Source organism: Sparus aurata, chromosome 19 (genome assembly GCF_900880675.1).
Source record: "Sparus aurata chromosome 19, fSpaAur1.1, whole genome shotgun sequence".
Classification (NCBI taxonomy): domain Eukaryota; kingdom Metazoa; phylum Chordata; class Actinopteri; order Spariformes; family Sparidae; genus Sparus; species Sparus aurata.
Genome location: NC_044205.1, coordinates 10878908 through 10899944, shown reverse-complemented (window position 1 = coordinate 10899944; position 21037 = coordinate 10878908). Strand labels below are relative to the sequence as shown.

Here is a 21037-nt window from a genome sequence, read left to right as displayed (position 1 = left end):
TTATTTTAACAGTAAATGTTATGTTACAGAATGGGTAGAACACCCTAATTCTACTTCTTTTTCTTGCAAACACCTAGAAAAAGGTCACTCACACAGTGATCTCAGACAGCTGTTCCTTCGTGAGATTCAGTGGATGATTGATGGCAGTGATTCCGTATTCGTGCAGGTTAGCTCCTTTGGGCAGGTTTGCACGGAGGATGGCGTTGTTGGCCACATTCATGAAAGAAACCATTGCATGCCAGCCCTTATTGTTGTACCATACCTGTGAAAGAGAGTGAAAGAGTATTGGTGTCTTATACGTAAAAAATAAGACATGCCATCCATGTCTAACAGCGTTTATTTGGTTTGTAACAAATGTATAATTGTGTTATACTATGAGGCAAGTTGATCACAGTGACGAATGTGAGGCTTTATGAAACTGACCTTAACGTTATTTTGAGTCTCCATATACCTGAGGAACGTCCCTATGTCCTTCAGCGTTTGTTTCGAGTGTTTACCCTGCAGCAGAAAATTCAAAGCGCCATTAGAAAAATAATAAATCACTCAGGAGCAAAGTAATCAACGCATAGACACAAAAATAAACACATAGTTTTGAGTTTTAGAGCCATACCCCAGTAACATTGAGCAGTCGTCCCAGCTGTGCAGCTACATTCTGGATGGTCTTTGGCTGTACATCTAAAACAGGAAGCTGCCCTCCCACTGATATACCTCCATACCTGGACAGCACAGAGAAAAATCCTGCTGACATCTGCAGTCATTTACTGTAACCGCACCGTTAAATCTTCAAGAGGGAAAACTGCACCACATAGTTGGACTTAACTACAATCAGACATTGAAGCAGTTGGATACTAATTACCTTTGTTCATTCACCCAGTATTTGCTCTTCAAGCTGAAAAGAGATTAAAAGTTTAAATAATAAATAATAAATAATAAATAAACACCACCAATACGGTCAGAACTTTTTAATATCTTATCTAAAATTAACAGTGTTTACTTTTACATTCTCAGTACTGGACATAGTTTGAAATATAGTTAATTGAGAGACCAATGATAAATTAACATTTCTTCTCAGTTTCAGGATCGTATACCTTGTTCTGATGAGGATGGGGTACGTTTTCACCAGGTAGTCAGAGATGTTCCTGCCTGTTAGGTCCATGAGAACATCTCCTGTTGACTGGATCCTCTGATTAAAAAAATTACACACAATGTATAATAAATAAGGCCATAAACAGCAGTAGTGGACCACCAAATGTGTGCTGCTTCAGTCAAACAAGTACCACTGATATGGTATATAAGAGTGGGTTGAAGCCATTTAGCAGTATGCATAAGAGGGTGGATTTTGTGTGTGTCTGTGTGCACATTTTCACTATCTGTAACCCAACCACCAACCTGTGGAGGTGGCAGCCCTCCAGCACCCTCAGGGCACACAGGAAGCATGGTGAGTTTCTTGGGCGTGCTGCACTGACATTCTGGAGACGGTCTGAGGGAGTTCCATTCTGAGCTGTCCAGCATTTCTATGAGGGCAGGGTTAACCAGGGGCATCTCCCACTCTGTAGTGATGTTGTTACATGGGAAATCTCTACCATCAGAAGAAATAAACCCATGTAGTCAAATAAAACAGCCCAGAAGACAGTCAGGGAAGATTTTTTGTTTGTTTGTTTTAAAAGATCCAAATCTGTGAAGGCGACTCACTCTAGTGGTTCATCCACCATGCAGCGAGTCCCAAAGCCAGGGTTGTCCAACAACACTTCACCAAAGTATCTCATCTGAGCGTCCATGGGACGCTCATTACTGCAATGGAAAATAGAAAAAATATATAAAAAATATGAAATACACATCATTATGACTATTTAGCTATTTTAGTTAAATCCAATTAGAAGTATTGGTATAAGACCAGTTAGTCTCCTCATGATGGTAGGTGACACAGAGCCCATTACGCCCACCTGAAGAAGGTGTACTGTCTGCCATACATCCAGGGACTGAGAGTCAAACTTGGATACTCTCCAAAAGGTGGAACGATCAGAGTGAATGTCAGTGCCAGGAAAACAAAACTGGCGGGCAGCACAATCTACCAAAGACAGAGACATAATTGAGAATAAAACACCCAACAAAATTCTACTTCTTTCAGATCTCCTACAGCTAAACATATGGCAACGCTTAAAAAAATCAAATGTTAGTTTGATAACTGACAGCGTTGCAGTGGATTACAGTTTGATTGATGGTTACCTGGGCGAAGAAGTCTTTGTAGGAGCGTGTCGCGTGATGCAGCCTCTTGATCAACAGAGCGAAGAACTGTTTGATGGTCAGACACAGGCCTCTGACCTGGTAGGAACCCCGGCCGGTGCTGCCTTCTGGGACATCACACAGGCCCTGGCCATTGGTGTGCAAAGCTCCATCTGTCTCTGGAATAAAGAGCCCCAGTCAAACACGCACAGTGTGACTTGCAGTAACTTTTAAGTGTAAATACTAGATTAAGAGGCCAGCCAGCAAGCCCAGCATGTTCAGTGTTCTGTGACCAGTGATCATTAAGCATATCCAGCAGCACTCTTCTAGCCTTAGGGATGTAATTCAGCATCAAACCATGTGCAGTGTGCCAGTGGAATTTCTAGATTGAAATCCATTTTTTTGATACATCTGATGGTCATGCGCTATTGGTTAAAATGGCCATCTGCCTTACACTGCTGTTGGGGAAAAAAACTTTGCAGAATATTTGTTTTAAGGGATAGATTAAAGTTCCAATATGTAAGAGCTGTCCACCTCACAAATTCATATTCCAAATGAATACTGGGCAACATTTCAACCGAATAACTGTTATCTGTAGCCGCCATTAGATAGTTAGCCTTGCAGCTAGCAGTCTTCAGCTCACTCAGCCAGGACAGGGAGCTCGGAGCACCAGAGGAGTGTTGGTTAATGTAGGCAGGGGTGGTGCCAGAATGGGCACCAGAATAGGATACTGGCTAACAGGCAACAGAACTGAGCTCAACAGCCTCCTGTTGAACACAGCAGAACCAGGGCGGAACGCAGTTTGACACCAGAAAATACAGTTGTGTTTGTGACTAACATTCTTACATATTGCACCTTTAAGGAATGTTTAAATTGACGTTTGCGGAAATGCGCTTGTATGAAAGGTTTGGTACGACTTTGTTTCCATTAGGTAAATATGTAGCCACTGCCAGCAGCCGGCTAGCTTAGCTTAGTTCTATGACTGGAAATCCAATAAAACAGCTAGCCTGGCTCTTGCCAAAGGTAACCATAACATGTAAGAAAACGCCTATCAGCAGCTCTGAAAGTTTATGTGAGTCTTTCTGTGCCAGACCATTTTTTGGTCAGGAACAGCAACTCCCTGGAGTTCTGTTCTCATCGTGAGGCTAGATATCACGTGTAAATTAGTGCACTTTGTAAGTGTTTGAGGCAGGTTTTGTTCCCTTTGGACAAAGCCAAGCTAGCTGTTAATCTTAGCATAAAGACTGTTTTCAGTCAAGCCAGGGCATTTCTCAAAGCATCTAACTATTTCTCAGTTAAACGTCACATGTTCTTTTTCCAAGTTGAATACGTTTCATCTTACAACACAGAACTGACTGTAAAGCCTCTTAAATTACAGAATCTGAGATGGTTTTTTTTCCCCCACAACAGCAGCATTTGTCCAGAGCTGTAAGCTGAAAGCTAATGTCACCTTTTGCGGGTTCCATATCAACTGCCACTCTGTTGAATCCACAGAGACTAGTGCGAGAGATCTGTTGCAATGATTTCTTCTCTGAGGGTGTCAGAGAATGGGATACAAAGGATGTGGTTCACATGGTGAGGGGTTAGACAAAGAACAGACAGCTACAAGACAGTGAACGATGCATTCGGTCACACAACAAAAGGATGAGAAAAAGAAGTGAAAGGAAAGTGCCACAAAAACTTGTATTTTTTTTTTTTTACCTTGTATACATTTCCTGTTGGTTGCATTCCCATCAGCAGTAACCTTTAGGAAGATCTACAAGGAAATAACATATTTCATTGTCAGAACCCAAGATAACAGATGCTCTTGATTACAAAGCCATATGAATCAGAGCCTAATCACTGTGAAGGTGAAAGTCAGGCAGTGACAGATTGCCTCAATAAAACTACGCTTGTTTTCTTGTGTACTGGCTGAAAAAAAAGGACAAAAATTGCTGTTTAGCACTGAAAATGAAAATATCATATGTACTTCCATAACTAATAATCATTCTTGTTAGGGAGCTCATTGTCAGTTTGATCTATTGTCTCATTTCTTCTAGGCCTGGGACAACAATGTAATTTGTAAACAGAAATTACTTTTTTGATTTTCCTAATAAATCACAACATGTGGTTGTTAAATACAAGCAGTGCTATCATAACTCTAACTGCTACCATTTCTTTTCTTTAAAAAAAAAAATATTTTATCCAATTACCTCCTCCAGCGATGTGTCAGACACACCAAAGCTGCTTAGGCCGATGTCCACCAGGGTTTCCTCCAGCTCTCTGAAGAGGCTAGCATAGGCCCTGGGCTGGAAGTTGCGGTTGGGCAACAGGAAGGTCAGCTCCTGGCCAATAGCCTCAATGAGACGAGCCTGCGGCACGTGATGATGGACCAGGGCCGTGATGTTCTCCAAGTTACCTGGATATGAGTGGTAAAGGATGGCTTTACTACTACTGTTTACTGTTTACTGATACTGTTTCATAACCAGACAAAAGTCCCTTGTAGTACGTATAAGTGAATATACAATGTGTTAATATAAAAAGAGAATTAGTACATTAGTCTTAATGCAGGATGGCACATTTCTTAATTACATACCATATCATAGCACAAGATTATGATTTTTTGAGCATTAATGTAAACATCACTTTAATGTTGCACTGATTTGGAGGTAATTTTAACAACAGGGGATAGAGACAAACACATGCAATTACAGCACAGCTGGAAAAAAACTGTGCATCCATTGACCTTTAAAAGGGTTTACATAGTACAATGAGTACAGTAAGTACAGGGTGTTTCTAGGTGTGTATGTAGACCGACCACAATCCAGTTTAAAAGTGCTATTCATCAACATGACAAGGAGATTATCCTCCATTTCATTAGGAAGTTGAATAGAGGAGGTCAACAATGAACACAGCATGACATCAGCCTCTGAAATTCACACGACACTAATGGAACTGATGGTGACCTTACCATCCATCTGTCTGTCTGGGGTCTGGCTCTCCCCCTGGTCCACTTTAAACTTTGAACACTTTGAACATGTACAGGAGCAGTCCTCTGTACAGTCACAGCCGGCCTGCAAGACACAGTGTTATTAGAAAACATAAATTAATTTTATTTTCTTTTTTAATTTCTCTCATACATTTTTGCTCCATCTTATTCTCGCAGGACTCATTTACATTCAAATCAGAAAGGGCCTCGTAAAGGCAAAACCATTTTATTAGTCTGATGTTGAATATCTTCGACTAATAAATGAAATGTTGTCCCATGTGTTCACTCTGCTACTTGGATAAATCTTCTTTAAAACTTTTAAAACTACAACTTTGTACTGTCAAGAGCCTAATCGACACAAACAGACACAAGGATCCATCTTCATAAGAATACCTTTGGCGTGTCATGTTTCATTCGTCGTACGAGAGTGAGGTAGAAGCCAGCGCCAAAACAGTTTTTGAGGAAGATGGGGGAACCACAGCAGTACAGGCGTCCCTGAGAGATGATGGCCACCCTGTCACTCAGCAGGTCGGCCTCGTCCATGTGGTGGGTGGACATGATCACAGTGCGCCCTGCAACCGTGGGACACAGAAGGACAATGAAGAATGGATAAATAGAGACATACTGTATGAAAGAAGGATGGATGATTAAGGACAAACATTCTCTCTTAGCTCAGAGAGGATCTAAAAATACTGTTGTGCTGTGAAAACATTTATGTTCAATATAAGTATTTCAGTACAGATGGCCTTAATGCGGCATCATAAATTCTTAGGGCCCAAGAATATATGACACAATTGCGATTGTTAAACTCAAAGCATCTGTCCTTTGGCATTTAAGACAGAGATATTCCATTGTTGTACACATTACAGCTTTAGCTCAGAAAGTTTTTAAATTTAAATTTTAAATTCATCAGAGGGGGGAAACTTACAGACCTTGCGTCACTAGCAGCATCAATGATGCAATGTTTTGTGCAGGACAGAGACTGAATTATTTGTGGCCTGACAAACTGGTCATGGCTGTTCACCGTCTACATGTCATATAATATAGCACGACAAGATACACTACTGTTGTGTTATCAGCAAGGCTGAAGTAATGTCTCACAGCAATAATGAAACACATTTTTTAATATTGTACGTTTGAAACATTTCCCTGCATCCAGAAACTCTAACTGACGACACATGACTGGCAGTTATTACAAATACAACATTGCATTGAAACAATACAATAAATTCAGATAACATAAAATAAGGAATCAATAAACATCATTTAAATTATAGATTGTCATTTTGAACTGCTACTTATTTTTTAACAAATGAATGGTGTCCACATCAGTGGTCATAATACAATTTAAGGCATTTAGGTGCATGACTTTTATAATTAGAGCATAATATAAGACTGTAACAAGCATTTTATAAAACAGTCAAATGTGGCAAAAATGGAGCAACTAAAACCATTATTCGTCTGTTGATAATAGAAGAAATCTTTATAAAAATCTGTCTATCTAAGAGGCTGATGCAAAAACCCTCTATTCCCTCTTCTAGCCAGCAGGGGTCAGTGTTACCTGTACGATATTTGAGCAGCAGGTCCCAAATGGAGCGTCTGGAGTACGGGTCTACCCCTGAAGTGGGCTCATCCAGGATCACCACCTTAGCCCCGCCAACAAACGCCAAGGCAACTGACAACTTCCTCTGCATGCCCCCTGGATCAGAACATCATGATACACTGAGTACTGGTTTGCATCACAGTGAGCATTAATAGACATCTGCATACACCTACTTACTACTGTACCTATGGTCTATCTATCAAAACAATAATCCATACAAATAAAACACATCCATCCTTTTTTTGTGATGAAGACGCATCACAGACAGACCTGAGAGGTTCTGGGTCAGTTCGGCTCGCTTGTGGGGAAGACCCATATCCTGCAGCATGTTCTCCACCTCCTCCTCGGCCTCCGCAATTGGACGGCCTTTCAACAGCGAGTAGAAGAGGATATGCTCCGCCACAGTCATACTGAGAACAAGAGATGGAATGGGATGCAAAAAAATAAACAAAAAATTCAAGCAAGGTTTGTGTTTGTTTGTCGCATTGTATGGTGATGACTAATGCGGTAAACTACTTGTTCATGATATAGAGATTTACATACTGCTGAAAGAGGATGTTGTGTTGAGGGCACATTCCCAGGGACAGGCGGATGCTGTCCATGTCTGTGCGGATGTCCTTGCCGTAGATGGTGGCTGTCCCTGAGGTGGGAGGGAACATACCGGTCAAGATGGACCTGGGAGAAAGAAACACAGGAAAGGGAGACTAATTAGTGGCCGCAATGTTTGACAATTTTTTTTTTTACAACTATATATGCATATGGTTGTGTTGTATGAGTATGCATGGATATATGACATCTGTGTGACATACATGGTGGTGGTCTTCCCAGCCCCGTTGTGACCCAGAAAGGCAGTAATCTGGCTCTCATAAAAGCTGATGCTAAGGCCATCCACAGCCGGTCTGAGGCTACTGCCGAATACCTTGAACAGGTCCTGGATACAGACACCCTTCACCAGGTCGACTGGCTCTGCTTCAAAGAATGGTTGACCTACATTCAGAAAAAAACAACCACGTACATTGTATATTACTTTTTTGTTTGGACAAGGGATGAGAATTTAAAAAGGTAAAAAGAAATCTACTGAGATGGGCACATCTATCAAGTAAACAAAGCAAAAGACTGAGCAAATTGTAAAAAGTGACAATCACATAAAATATAGTATATATTATAATATACCTCTTGTCAGAGAGTATGTATGTGTTATTTCATTTCCCAAGTGTGAACAAAAGAGGCACGCAACATATGAGATCAGGGGATTGGAATGTCATACAGCATAAAGAAAACCGTTAAAATTACTTATTAACTAAGCATGAAACCGAGCAGCTAGCAGCATGTGTGTTCACAGATGCCGACAAGTGCAAACACACCCACAAGGGCAAAGAGTTCCCACACAAAGAATTTGATTGGCAGAGAGAGAAAGTGAGAGCAAACGGAGAGACTGGCCTCAATCCTGAATGGAGATCAAGTGTTTGCATTCATAAATATTACACCAGCAATATTAACGAGATCCGTTGTTAATTATATGTGGGATTGTGCCATAAATTGTTCGCCGGATTTCAGAATGAAGCAGAGTTGTTGGTTAGTTAATCAAAAGCACCAGTTAATGTGTGTGTATAATAGTATAATTATACTAGAAGTGTGCTGTTTCCTTTAAACCCTGGGGTAGAATAGAGGCTCTTGTAATAGCTCTGCACAGCTTTGGATATGGATTTAACAAATTGGGCCTGTCTGCGTAAAGCTCTGCGCGCCCTCACAATCTGATGGATTTCACACAAATGACTATGAATATTATACCATCTTTCTCCTGGTTCTCCTCTGCCTCCGCTGGGCTCTCCTGCTCCAGCCTCTCACGCTGATCCTGGTGCTCACATGAGGCTGACCCCTCCTGACTTTTGGGTTTCTCCTGGTCTTGGTTTTCCTCCTCTTCTTTTTTCTGCTGTTCTCCTTGGTCTTTGTTTGCCAGGTTATCAAAGCCTTTCTTATCGAACTGCTCGCCTTTGGAGAAAAAGAACTTAAGGACTTAGGGTTGAGACTGGTACATTTTGTCGCTGGATAACAATAACTCCTAACAGACCTCTTTATTTATCAGTCTTAGCATAAATCTTTTCTTATTGGCAGTGGTCTAATAGGGAAATGGTAAGTTAGTAAGCTTACTTGAAGCTGGGGCCACACTGTTGAGCCAATAACAGGGCAGGAATGGGAAGTAAAATGGTCGCCCAATTCCATACTGTCCTGTAATGAACAAATATATGATGAGCTACGATAAATACATCAAACAGCAAACCTTCCTTTCTTTTTAATGCACTGACCAGGAAAGACATTGTCCAGGTACCAGGCCAGCACACCGTACAGTATAGAGTCCAGGCCCATCATACAGATGGAGGTGAGAAAGGAGAACTCGTCCCCCTCCAGAGGGCTGGTCTGGATGTTGTCCCACTGCAGGCCTAGGCCCTGCTCTTCGTACCGTGACAGATACTCAGTCCCAAAGCCAAATGCAACTTGGGACAGTAGGCTCTGAGAGGAGGATAAAGTCATTGTTTGTCTACCGTTGATATTCAAAGCTTAATTTATTTACTGTTCTAATCAATCTAAATAAGGAGCAACAATTAACTGTGTTTTAAACATCGTTGGTAAATCAATCAAATTCAGTTCATATATCTAATAATATACATAGGAAGAACTGTGTATTGATGATTCTGGGGAGGTACATCTATTGCCGTAGCTGAAGTTAAATAATCACTGTACATATGGTTGCATGTTTTCATTATAGACAGAAGGAGACGCTGAGCTGCGACACCTACCACCAGGATCTTCAGGTCCTTGGTCATGTGCTCCTGCCAGGCAAAGCAGAAGATGTGCGGGAGGTAAAGGGTGAAGTAAACAATGCCGCAGCAGGCGGCTGCAAGGTTGGCATGGTTGAAGAAGACGCTGAGGAGGAAGCACTGCATGATGGTGGCCATAGTGAAGGTGAGCAAAAAGAGGAAGAGGAGGACAGGATTGCTGTAGTTCAACACCCTTCCTCCCTGTAGGCCAGAGATGGACAGAAACACACGGGATTAATTTTTCAATTGGAAGACCAACATACATGAGAAAACTGTGTCTTTATATATATGCTTTCTAAATAATTTGGCAGAGAAAGTGAAGACCAAAAACTGATCAAGGATCAAGTTGCATTGGATACACTGGTTTGATTCTTATAAAGATTAATATTTTGCATTAAAGTTAGAAAAGCCATTTTTTCACACTCTATTTTAATGTAACATTTGCAGTTTATTTTCTATCTGCATTAGTTAAACATGACGCTTAAACTGAGTGGAATATTCAAGTAAAGGAAACTGTGTGTTTACAGTTAAATCAAAATAATTCACAGTGTCTTCCTCCCAGCCTTTTTGAAAGATGTAGACACATCTCATCTGGATGTTAAACTAAATTTAAAGGGAGCTTTAAGTTCAATTGCATTACATGCAATATAAACATTAGTTTGATTATCTTGGTCTAATTCATGGCCTTTCACATATCATCCACTAGAGGTCACAACAGCCCATCTTACTATAATATGTCAGCTGATGCACTGTCTGACTACAAGACAGGACTTGTTAATGTTCTCAAGGGTACTCTGGTAATAATTGACAATCCCATTCCTGCAAAGTCTCTGACATAATTCCCATGATGTCATGGTATTCACACTTGTTTCATTAATGATTTATAAGAATAGTATCAGTGAGCCAGTACAATATTATCACTCAAGGATAAAAAAAGATCTGCTAATGATTCACAGTAAAACTGGGGGATATACCAACATTAACATCAGAGACACACTGAATAAATCATTAAAACGAATCATTGGATTCACAGCTATAATTGATATGTCTGTAAAATAGGTGGATTGTTCTAATGCCAGCTACAAAGTGAAAGGCATTATAAACAGTACTGTAGACTGTGTGTCATCAGCTTTCAAACCACAGGTCATACATTCATCTTCTGCCCTAACATTAAGTATTTGCGGGAGATAAATCAGATAGCACAGGAATGAGGAAACTCTTTGGTAAGTCTTTCCTCACCATGATAATGGCGGTGAGGAGAGCGGTGCTGGTGCCCATCATGAGGAAGCTGTCAATAAACCAGGTGGACCAGATGACGCCGTTGGTGACCCCCATGGCCTTTAGGGTCTCCTTCAGGCGTAATTCCTTCTCCAGGACAATACTCTTAACTATCATGGACACAGAGTAGACCCAGGCCAGGACCATGAAGATGGGGAAACACCGGTTCAATGTCAGCATGAAGCTGGACAGTGAAGGGGAAAGGGAAAACAAGATGGAGAGAGGACCCATTATTGAAGCCTAGAACCAAATATTGAGTGATTGTCACAATGTATCAGGATTACTACCAAAAAAGGTTTTCAACTAAGTAGTGTATTGCAAAATGATTTCCACTCACAGATCATCCACATAACAAGGGTAGGGCATCTGCTGTAGGTAAACACCTAGTGGCCACTCCTTTCCAGTGTGAGTCTTGATGATCCCGTGCTCTATCATGTCTTGGAGGTAAGCAAAGCCACCCCAAACATAGCGAAAGTCATCCATAGGATCCGCTCTGGGGCCAGGGTCCCAATACCTGAGAAATACACGCATAATTATTAGTCTTTAAGTGTATCATTCTTATACTTAATCCATAATTTCCAATCAGCTTAGGTTCTAACCTGTCTTTGACCTTGTTGGTACGCTCAACTGAATCAATATCCATGCGTATCTTGAACTGAACATGAGGCGGGACTTTGGTGGACCAAGGGAAGACATTCACAAAGACAAGGCCTGCCCAGAACTTGCTGTCCTCCAACAGGTCCAAGGCCCGATAAGTGACGGTGTCCTCGTCAGGCAGAGGCACAAACTTATCCAGGACCACACACTGGAAGGGAAAGGAGAGACCGGCAAATAATTGGACAGGTGTTAAACTACAGTACCAGGGAAGCCCCCCAGCCAAACTGTATTTCAAAGGTGCAATATGTAAGACAGATGTCTCATTCCCGTGCATCCCCTAGAATCACTTACTGAACGTGAGTGCTGTCTGTTTGAAGACTATTTGGTTTTACTTTAGAAGATGACCACAAAAATCTGTTTCCTTCTAAGTCATTGCCTGCATAACTTGAAATACTTCATTCAGATATGAGCAATATTAAGTGTGAACTGACATGAAACTTGTTCAATAAAAGGCTCCAAAATATCCACAGTGGCCAACTGTTTTTTCAATTCTTTGCTGTAAAAATAGGTGAAACCTAGTTTTGTTAATCAAAACTTCCTAAACCAACGTGTCTGTGAGACTGTTCTGAGGTATAGCAGTGCTTAAAAAGTAAACTGTATGGTGGCGCTAGGGAAAATGGTTGTCCATACAAGTGTCCATACATGTAAAAATTGTTATTTCACTGGAGAAGTAATATTTTGACCTCCAGGTGGCGCTAGAGAAAAAGCCAAAGGATCGTCATGAATTTATCCTCTGGGGGCTGTGAATGTTTGCACACAATGTCAAGGCATACCACATAATAATTTCAATCTGGACAAAAGTGGTGGACCCACAGAGTGACATTGCGATCCTTATGGCTGTGCTGCCAGTATGACTGAAAAGGTAAAAAGATCGGAGTTGGCTCGAGACACTATGATGCACACTCTACACACGGTGACACCACAGTAGCAGTTGTCTCTTCCCTTCAAAGCGCGTCTGATGTTGCTATTCACTGTAAGCTAATGCAAAGGAGGGCATTCATCCAAAACGAAACACTCCAAAACTATTTACTGCTGAGCTCCCATGCAAAGATTCCCCCCTCTGAACCCCAAACACACATACACGCAATTTGCACCCCAAACATGCACATGCGTCCAAAACACACACACATATGTTGCATACATTTACAGACACAATGTACACTAAACATACCCAACAAATGATTCAACTCTTAAAGACCATCCCTTGATTTACATTCCCCTACTAACACAGCAGCCCCACTGTGTGGGTTGATATGCATGCATGCCACCAACGTGCAGCCAACCAGCCATCAAGCCCACGGTCATTGTTGCTGCTTGATAAAGGATGGTGGAGGGAGTGACAGCTGTATCTAATCGGCCTCAATCGTTCCCACTCTCCTTGTCACACTCAAGTGCTGTAAGCTTCAACTTGGACAAAAACAAAGAGCACCAACCATCCACCCAGCCATGCCCCCAGGTGCCCCCCGTGTCACCCCCCAGTGCGATAGGCCTCTCATCCTGATTAGCCTCCGCGGGGAAAGACCTGATTTCAACTTTGTTTCAAATGCATCGGTCCACTAAATGTGGAGGGTCCACACAAGAGAAGGTTTGTGATGTTATTTTTTCGTACCCCCCACTCCATCAGCAGTAAACAAAAGAGACTCGACAGCTAGTCTGCTGCTCTGGCTCTCGCCCACCTGGGTAGATTGCCATGTCTCTGGACGGGGGGACAAATTGCAGAGCCCAAAGGCAGCTAAACGCTCACATCACATCAAGAAAGGTTTTGGCACATAGTGGTTAGGCAACCAGGGTTTTGAAAATCAAGTGTCAAGACCTGTGCTTAATTGGATTATTTCTTGAAAAGGCCTGTCCTAGAACTTGATCTCTCAGGTGAAGTGAAATGTGGAAAAACAGTCCACATTCTTTCTCTCAGAGTCCAAATCATTCCTGACACTTTGTTTTCATCTGGAAATGTGGAGACCTCTTTGAATAGTCGGTATAATTCTGCATGTCTCTCAAAATCCAGTCAGTGGTATTTGAGAGGCAGGTAATTTCCCCCAGTACAAAATGAAGGGGATGCTAAAAAAGATAAAAGTCTTTTAGTAAAGCCCACTTACGTCCCCATACTGGTTGAGCATCCGAATGACCCGGTCAGTGAGGTTAAAGATGTCTCGCCAGTCGAAATCAGGCATGTCGGCTGGACGGTCCTCCGGTGGGCCGTTGTGCAGGAAATTGAGGATGTGTTTGGAGGTGAACGGCGTCTCCTCTAGAGTTCTGTCAATAAAATCCATCACTGATGGATTGCGAATGGTGTCCTGGAACAAAAGGAAATGAGGGAATAAGCTTTATTAACATTGATATTTTCCATTCTCTAAGAGAGACCTTGCTAAGTCACCAGCTGAGCTACAATTTCAGTAAATCCGGAGGAAAAAGGAAACAGAAATGTATATGCAACTTAATCTAGCATTAACAATGTCATCAAATTTGCCTTCCACTGAAAAATTCTAACACAAATTGTTGGCAAATGTGACATAATGAGAAAGATTAGAATGTTAGGGATATGCAAGCATACAAGGACAAAACATTTTAAAAAATGGATGGTGTTCATAGGCAGAAAAGATACAACAAGAAGGGCAGAGGGGGGGTGGGTGGAAAAGGGAAAGAGATGGCATATTTTTGAAAGATAAGGCTCTATATTCAAGCAGGAAACTTCGTGAACTCCCGAGGCCTCGACAAAAAGCAAAACAGCGAGGAAAAGAGGATGAAATAACAACAACATCATTAGTCATTTCATTCAAAGGAACAATTGTTTGGCATTGGATGTCAGCTAAATGGTGACACAGAGGTAGATACTGATCATATCTGCTGTGTAAGGTACAGTAGGGCTGGTGCGTGGATGTAACTTAAACCACAATTGAAGTTAAGTCAGCTAATGTAGTTTAAAGTGATTTAAATGCAGTGATCTTGCATTCAATCTTTTATTTTGTTCAATGATTCTTCCAACATATACCTGCGTGTTTAAACAGTTTCTACCATGGGCCCATGATTGGATAAAGTAACATCATACGTGTCCTCTTTACTAATGGTGTCCTGTTCAGACCTAATTATTCAGTCACACTATATTATTATCCTACCCGGATCATCTTGACTTGGACCCCATCTTGGAAAAAAGCCCAGATCTGAGGTGCCACTTCTTCCCAGGCCTTCCCCATCGTCCTCAGCCTCTCCAGCTCCTCAAATGTAGTGTTTGCCTACAGGAGAGAGGGAAATGTGTGTGTGCGTGTGTATGTGTGTAAATGGTTTGTGGGCCAAGATTGGAAGGGCAGCAAGGTATTATTAAAAACAAACATGCACACACAACTATTCTCACAAATGTTGTGCACGGTACTCAAAAATATAGAAAACACATGGAAATACAAACATTTTGCAGCTGTGTATGAAAGAAATCATCGTGGGGAAAACTTCAAATGCACACATGTATACACGTGCGCATGTGTACACAACATGGAGAAACTCAAACACACACATCCTCCTAATCTCCTGCTACATACCATTCCCACATTAAACTCTCTGCGAAAACAGGCTTTGCAAAGACAACACACACATTCTCACACAAAGAATTCCCGCGGCCCGCTCAGATAACCGGCAACTGTGCGACAAATGCGCTCTGTGCCAAATCGTCAAATATTTACTGCACGCTTATCGTCGAAGCCTTGGATGTGTGTGGGTACAGTGCTTTGTGTGGCAAATACCAAAGGCCGGCTATTTCAGTATTCAGTCATGTGCAGTGGGGGATGAAAGCGCTCAAGAGTACACCCAATTAAACGCCTTCCTCTTGTGTGTGTCTGATTTTGGGTGACAATGGGGACAATGGAGCCAGGGTGACAATGGAGGCCATTGGTGACAACTGGCCGAATGCATTCAGCCTGCCCAGTGAATCCCAGTCAGGTTCCCACAAGTGAGTGCTTCCTCATTCCCCGGGGCAGTTTAAAACAGCAGGCAGAAGCAGGAGGAGGACTGGGGGATTCCTTGAGGTGATTTCTTCAAGGGGGTAGTCGATGGGTTCTCGTAGTTGGTGGATATGTTGGGTATTTTGTGCCTCAGTTAATATATACCTATATATGTTGCATTAGAGTGCGTTCCTGTAGCAAGCTACTGCTGTGTTCCAGACAACTCGGAACGTGAACATTTTCAAACTCCTACTCGAAAAAACGCGACACAAAGTTGAATTTCTTACTTCCTACTTAACTATTCCTGACTTTATGAGGGAGCAGTTGTCTGACGTCACACAACAATGGCAGCACCCATGGGGAGGGCGTAGGATGTATTTGTGAAATAAGCATTTGTATTAGGCAAGTGAATGGAATATTCAGATGTTTCCCAGTATAAATGAGCTGTAAAATAAAATGTTAACCCAATGTGTTGTTCTAAATCGTCTCTTGATTCATACACTACATGCAAGGAAGCTTCAGTGCTGAAGGTTCACTCGTGTGTGTGCACTCCCCAAAGAGACGTTTTGTTAACTTTTGAGGTTGTGCACCAAGATCAGGGAGGCAGTTGGAAATTTCAACAAGGAAACTTAACTCTGACACTGACTGGAATGCTGCATTAGTTCCACATGTATTATCTGTTATTTATTATGCCCTGAGTTATACAACTCGGATGCATCTTTGCCTCCACGCAAGAGGGTAACAAACAAATCAAGTAGCTTGCTAAAACAGAACAAAAAAAAAAAGACTTGAATATGCTGCCTATCAGCAAAGCTTGACATCTGGTAAAGCCAAGGCTACTCTGCTGTTAATTAATACAAGGCCAATGCAGTATTAGCAATAGATAATCTGTGATTAAACCTATAAATGAATGCCAGTGCCTTGGCTCAACTTCCTGGGCAAAATCCTTTCCGCCGATTATGTAAGATGTCTACCATTCATTCAGCTGTTCTTGTTAAGCAGCATATGCAAAGGGTTTAAATATAGACCTTTTAAATTGTTTCTTAACGTTATAGAATGTTTGGAAACTGACATTTTTGAGTGCAAAAGTTTGCTAATGCCCTGCATACTTTATCCTGGTTTTAAATGTATTGTCATAAACTATGAAGACATACCAATTTTGATGCCTCTATGAAAGTGTATTTATTATGTATATATTGTAGCGCATGAAGCGTGACAACATATGTTTGAATGCATGGTGTTCCTCCTGAAACAAACTGATGCATGACGGAGTTAAAAGGAAGTTGGATGTTTTTGCTCTCGTAAAGTAATGGATTAACCCCTCAGTCATTTCTATTTTGGTGCAATTAAGATCCCAATCTGAGGGAAGAGGTAAACAAAGAGGGCACTGAAGGTCAGGAAAGAGAGGAAACACGAGTGTGTGTGTGTCTCTTTGTGTGCGACCACACGTCTTTAAGGACCGACTCTTACTGCTTACATAACACTGAAAAAGCCATGGCGCCAGTGGACTGTGTGGTAGTCACCACAGCCGATGGGCTTGTGTTCTTCCATTGCGAGCAAGCCATCCATGACTGCTGCCCCCCTGAAGGGCTTTGACCGACACGTATCTACATCTAGATACAAAGGGCTGGACATGACATGAGGAAAGTTGATCCCCTATTGAGGTTAAAAGCATTGTTCAATGGAGGCTTGCTCGCTTACAAAGAAAATAAAAGATATGGATGTCATGGAGTAACAGAAAGCATCTAAAGGTGGTAATCTGGGAAATCTTAATGTATTTTTATATATGTTTCATTCTCTCTCCGTCTTTGTGTTTCTCTTGATGCCACTTTTGTCTTTGTTTGTTGAGTAGCCTTTTGTCATCTTGTCCAATAGAAACTAGTGAAATAGACCACGCTGCTTTGGATAAATACATCCACCAAGCTGCCAATGCTGCTTACATTTCGTATGATCTGCCTGACAGCCGGTGAGTCCGGGGCGTAGAGGATCTGTCCCATCAGCATTGGCTTGACAGAGTTCCACACGATCCTGGTGGCAGGGTTGGATTCCAGTTCTTTCATCATGTCGTTGCAGAAAGGACCTGAGGAGATGGACAATGTGTCATTAATACATTTTATTGAAAGGAATATGGACAATGGATAAATTGTATCTGTGTTTACCCACATATACTGACTATATTCTGAAAAATAGCTCTCACAGAGAAATGTTAACTTGAAAATGAGAACCTTTTGCACTTTATCAGCACCTGCAGTTGACACTGGCTTCTGCTGGTGCAGAATTATGACAAAAACCCACAGCCCCATCTGTACAGTACACTATGATAAGGTTTAGCGACAGCCTATAATATGTGAAGGAAAACTGTTATTGTTCATTAGATAACAGATGTCATCAGCGAATTCTGTGAAATTAGACTGTAATGCATTAAATTGACTCCAATGTCTCCTCCCTATTTACTCTGGGACATTGTGTTTGGTTTGATGTACAGTTAATCAGGCTGCTGCGATTATTTAAAAAAATGTGTAGCTAACTTTTCTTGGACTGAATAACCTGTGGTCTTGTGCTTAGAATGAATCATGAATTCTTGTGAAAGTCTTCGTTTCTTTACTGTAAGAATACTTAAAGTATGCATGATGACTGTTACTTGTGCGCCCAACCATGTGCATTTTATTCAGAGTGTTTTTCGCAATTTCAACTCCTACGCACTGCATTATTGATACACTGTTATGCACGTTTTTTCTGTCGAATTGATCTATTCTGACTTCATATCTATACTCGCATTACATTGCCGAAAAATTGCATATGGTGAAGACGTTTTAAAAAAATGTTTGTGCCAAATTGTCTCCTCTAAGTGAATCCCCTGTGTACCATATTTAGCAGGGTGAAGATGGTCTGCAACTTTAGGCTTGGATGCCAGCCATCTTGAAAAAAGGAACTCGGAACAAAAGGAAAAAGCCCCTACATGACATCATTTGGTAGGGGACAGAATGTATGAGCGATAATACAATGAAGTGCACCAATTTAACATTTAGCGTTTATGGTGTTGTTTTTTCCTTTCCACCAATTTCCCCCACCAATTTTTTGGCAGAGGTTACTAAATTGATAGTGTACAAAGTTACATCCACAGACATGTAACACAAATTAGAGTAGTAGAATTATCAAATTTAAAAAGGGGGGGGGGGGGGGGGGGGGGGGGGTTCCTGTCTCATGAAAAAGGCTGCTGCTTTTAAAGTAAAACTGAAAGCCTATACAGGAAGAATGCGTACTCTGTCATCTGTCATACTACTACTACTACATAGTACTCACTTGTGCTGTTGTCGTACGTGTAGTCGCCCTGCGCCCTGCCGCCGCTGATCCCCAGGAAGGCTTTGTAGTTATTGTCCTCGTACCAGTTGAAGGACGTGACTCGGGAGAAAGCGCCCTCAGTGTAGCCACAGACCAGGCTGGAGGCAGCAGCCATCACCTGCCTGAAGGAGAGATCCTTCTGGAAGAGAGGGGTCATGACCTCGAAAAGCTCACTGAAACTATTCCTCTGGGGCATCTGTGGAGAGATAAGAAGAAAAACAGAGCTTCAATAAGAACAGAGAAGAGTGATGTTGGAAGTTTTGTTCTTGGTTGTAGTCTCAGATTGCGACAGATCAGTGTTGTGAACTTGCTACAGCTCAGATTAGCACCTCTGGCTGATCACAGAACTAGTTTATATGTTTGCATATATATTTTCACCTCATCAAGGACCATTCACGCTGATTCTATGCCTTTTCATCCTGTATTTATTTAACCTTAGAAAATCCAAGGTACAGTAAACCCTTATGCTTATTTGGCAACAAACAGGTGATCTACCTATTGTCGCTGTCGAATGAAAACCACGTGTCGCAAAATCTTGTTTTTTTAAAACATTTTCAGATAACTTAAACGAGAAAATTCCCAAACTTAATCTTATGTTACACATAAAATACAATGTCACAAAGTGTTTTTTTAAACTCTTAAAAACTCGTTTGGTCACAGTGTTTTTAGTTGTTGAAAGGGTCTATGGAAGCCTCATGGAATCTTTGCTCTTTGATTTTAAAGGCGAGGAATGACTCATCGCCTCGACGGTCTCGACGACAGACTGTCTATCGTCGGGACATAGACGAGTGTCTTGCCAACAGGATGTTGGACTGTCAGCTGCACTAAATAACCCATGGAAACATTCACAACAAACAAGAAAAGTATTTCCACAAACCCGTGTTCGACTGAATGTTTCAAATACAGGTACACCACAAATTACATTAATGAGACACTTCACCCAAGGGAAAACATGATCACACTGACAAGGGTAACACAAGCAGGTGAATAAGAATGTGAGAGAACAACAAACACAAACAGATCACTCAATCAACACTTGTGTTTAATCTTTTCCGTGTCTGGAAGCTTCACCTGTTCCCGCAGCCGCAGTGTTGTTTCAACTGGGATGGTCACATAGTGATGATGTATCTGTTTTCGAGGCTAAACAGGCCTGTTCTGGATTTAGCCTTCCTCATACGCACTAAATGATATCCCCCTACTGTCTGTGTTTGCGTAGAAACTCAGGCGAGAGGAAGCAACTGTTTCCTGACAGCTAAAATTAGCAGGCAGTGAACTTCTGAATGGAGCTAGACTGTGGGCTGCGTGAGCCGTGCCTTACCTCTTGCAGTTTGTCCGAGGTGGCAGAGATGACCCGTACCCAGAGGCGAATGTCAATGCCTTGAGAGTGATTGTCAAGCACGAGAGGAAGCTGGGGAAAAACAGAAACAATATTCAATCTATGCAGCAGCAGAATTCTGTTTCTTAAAGGGTAAATCCACCAATTTGACGCATTAAAGTGTGTTTTACAGGTCTGTAGGAGCAGTACTGCATATGTGAAAAAGTAGGATATCGCATTGTGTGGCTCCAGGGAAAGCTGCATGTAGCTGCTGAGTAATTGCCCCCATGGATGTCACTAAGTTGCATTGTGGGTAATGCAGGCAGCAGGTTTCGATGAGGGAAGACGAAGGCATGTTTTTCAAAGGTTCCATACTGAGTCCAACAGTGTTAGTGGAATGCAATGCTAAACCTGTTGACTGCTTTCAAAAACCTGGCACCTCCATTACCCACAATGTAATTAGGCACTGAGTGACCGTAAACATGTGTGAAGTTTTCTTGCACCAGAGAGAAATACCTGCAAATTGCCACTGTAATTCACATTTTATATGTTGTCTATATCTGGTGGACACTGTTTTTTCTTGAGGATGTGCAGGTTTGCCCAAAGATCCTCCAGCCAGCTCTCAACACAATAGGCTAAAGGTCCAGGAAACAGCATGAGGCTAAGACACAGAACTAGCAGAGGAGACATCCTTCCCTATTACATATATAGATTCAGCCTATCAGAGAGCAGTGACCACACATTGACTTTCCATATTGGACAAGAAGCCCAAGCGCCAAACTTCCTCAAGTGTTTGCTTTTCAACTGTTCACAATCCAGCGCCTCTCCAGATAAAACAAACAACGCTTTGAAACTGGCACGTCCTACACAGCGATCCTTCTTTGAGGATCCTCGACTAACTTC

The 21037-nt window shown here is 41.7% G+C and overlaps 1 protein-coding gene across 2 annotated transcripts in view; it reads right to left on the bottom strand.

Moving 5' to 3' along the window:
• Nucleotides 1-21037, bottom strand: part of abca4a (ATP-binding cassette, sub-family A (ABC1), member 4a) — a 37313-nt gene that overhangs the window by 7046 nt on the left and 9230 nt on the right. Inside the window, exons 8-37 of one of the 2 annotated variants that reach the window (XM_030398902.1) lie at nucleotides 20138-20227; nucleotides 18781-19015; nucleotides 17418-17557; nucleotides 14662-14778; nucleotides 13645-13842; nucleotides 11491-11696; nucleotides 11229-11405; nucleotides 10853-11075; nucleotides 9593-9814; nucleotides 9101-9305; nucleotides 8946-9023; nucleotides 8586-8786; nucleotides 7604-7781; nucleotides 7338-7469; nucleotides 7065-7204; nucleotides 6753-6890; nucleotides 5585-5763; nucleotides 5174-5276; nucleotides 4416-4621; nucleotides 3925-3979; nucleotides 3674-3754; nucleotides 2227-2402; nucleotides 1944-2068; nucleotides 1693-1791; nucleotides 1390-1579; nucleotides 1089-1183; nucleotides 857-889; nucleotides 611-716; nucleotides 424-498; nucleotides 93-262 (exon numbers count right to left, since the gene is read on the bottom strand). In XM_030398902.1, coding sequence (XP_030254762.1) covers nucleotides 93-262; nucleotides 424-498; nucleotides 611-716; nucleotides 857-889; nucleotides 1089-1183; nucleotides 1390-1579; nucleotides 1693-1791; nucleotides 1944-2068; nucleotides 2227-2402; nucleotides 3674-3754; nucleotides 3925-3979; nucleotides 4416-4621; nucleotides 5174-5276; nucleotides 5585-5763; nucleotides 6753-6890; nucleotides 7065-7204; nucleotides 7338-7469; nucleotides 7604-7781; nucleotides 8586-8786; nucleotides 8946-9023; nucleotides 9101-9305; nucleotides 9593-9814; nucleotides 10853-11075; nucleotides 11229-11405; nucleotides 11491-11696; nucleotides 13645-13842; nucleotides 14662-14778; nucleotides 17418-17557; nucleotides 18781-19015; nucleotides 20138-20227 — 4373 coding nt within the window. The remainder of the gene's footprint in view (nucleotides 1-92; nucleotides 263-423; nucleotides 499-610; nucleotides 717-856; nucleotides 890-1088; nucleotides 1184-1389; nucleotides 1580-1692; nucleotides 1792-1943; nucleotides 2069-2226; nucleotides 2403-3673; nucleotides 3755-3924; nucleotides 3980-4415; nucleotides 4622-5173; nucleotides 5277-5584; nucleotides 5764-6752; nucleotides 6891-7064; nucleotides 7205-7337; nucleotides 7470-7603; nucleotides 7782-8585; nucleotides 8787-8945; nucleotides 9024-9100; nucleotides 9306-9592; nucleotides 9815-10852; nucleotides 11076-11228; nucleotides 11406-11490; nucleotides 11697-13644; nucleotides 13843-14661; nucleotides 14779-17417; nucleotides 17558-18780; nucleotides 19016-20137; nucleotides 20228-21037) is intronic. The other variant, XM_030398903.1, reaches the window with a different exon arrangement.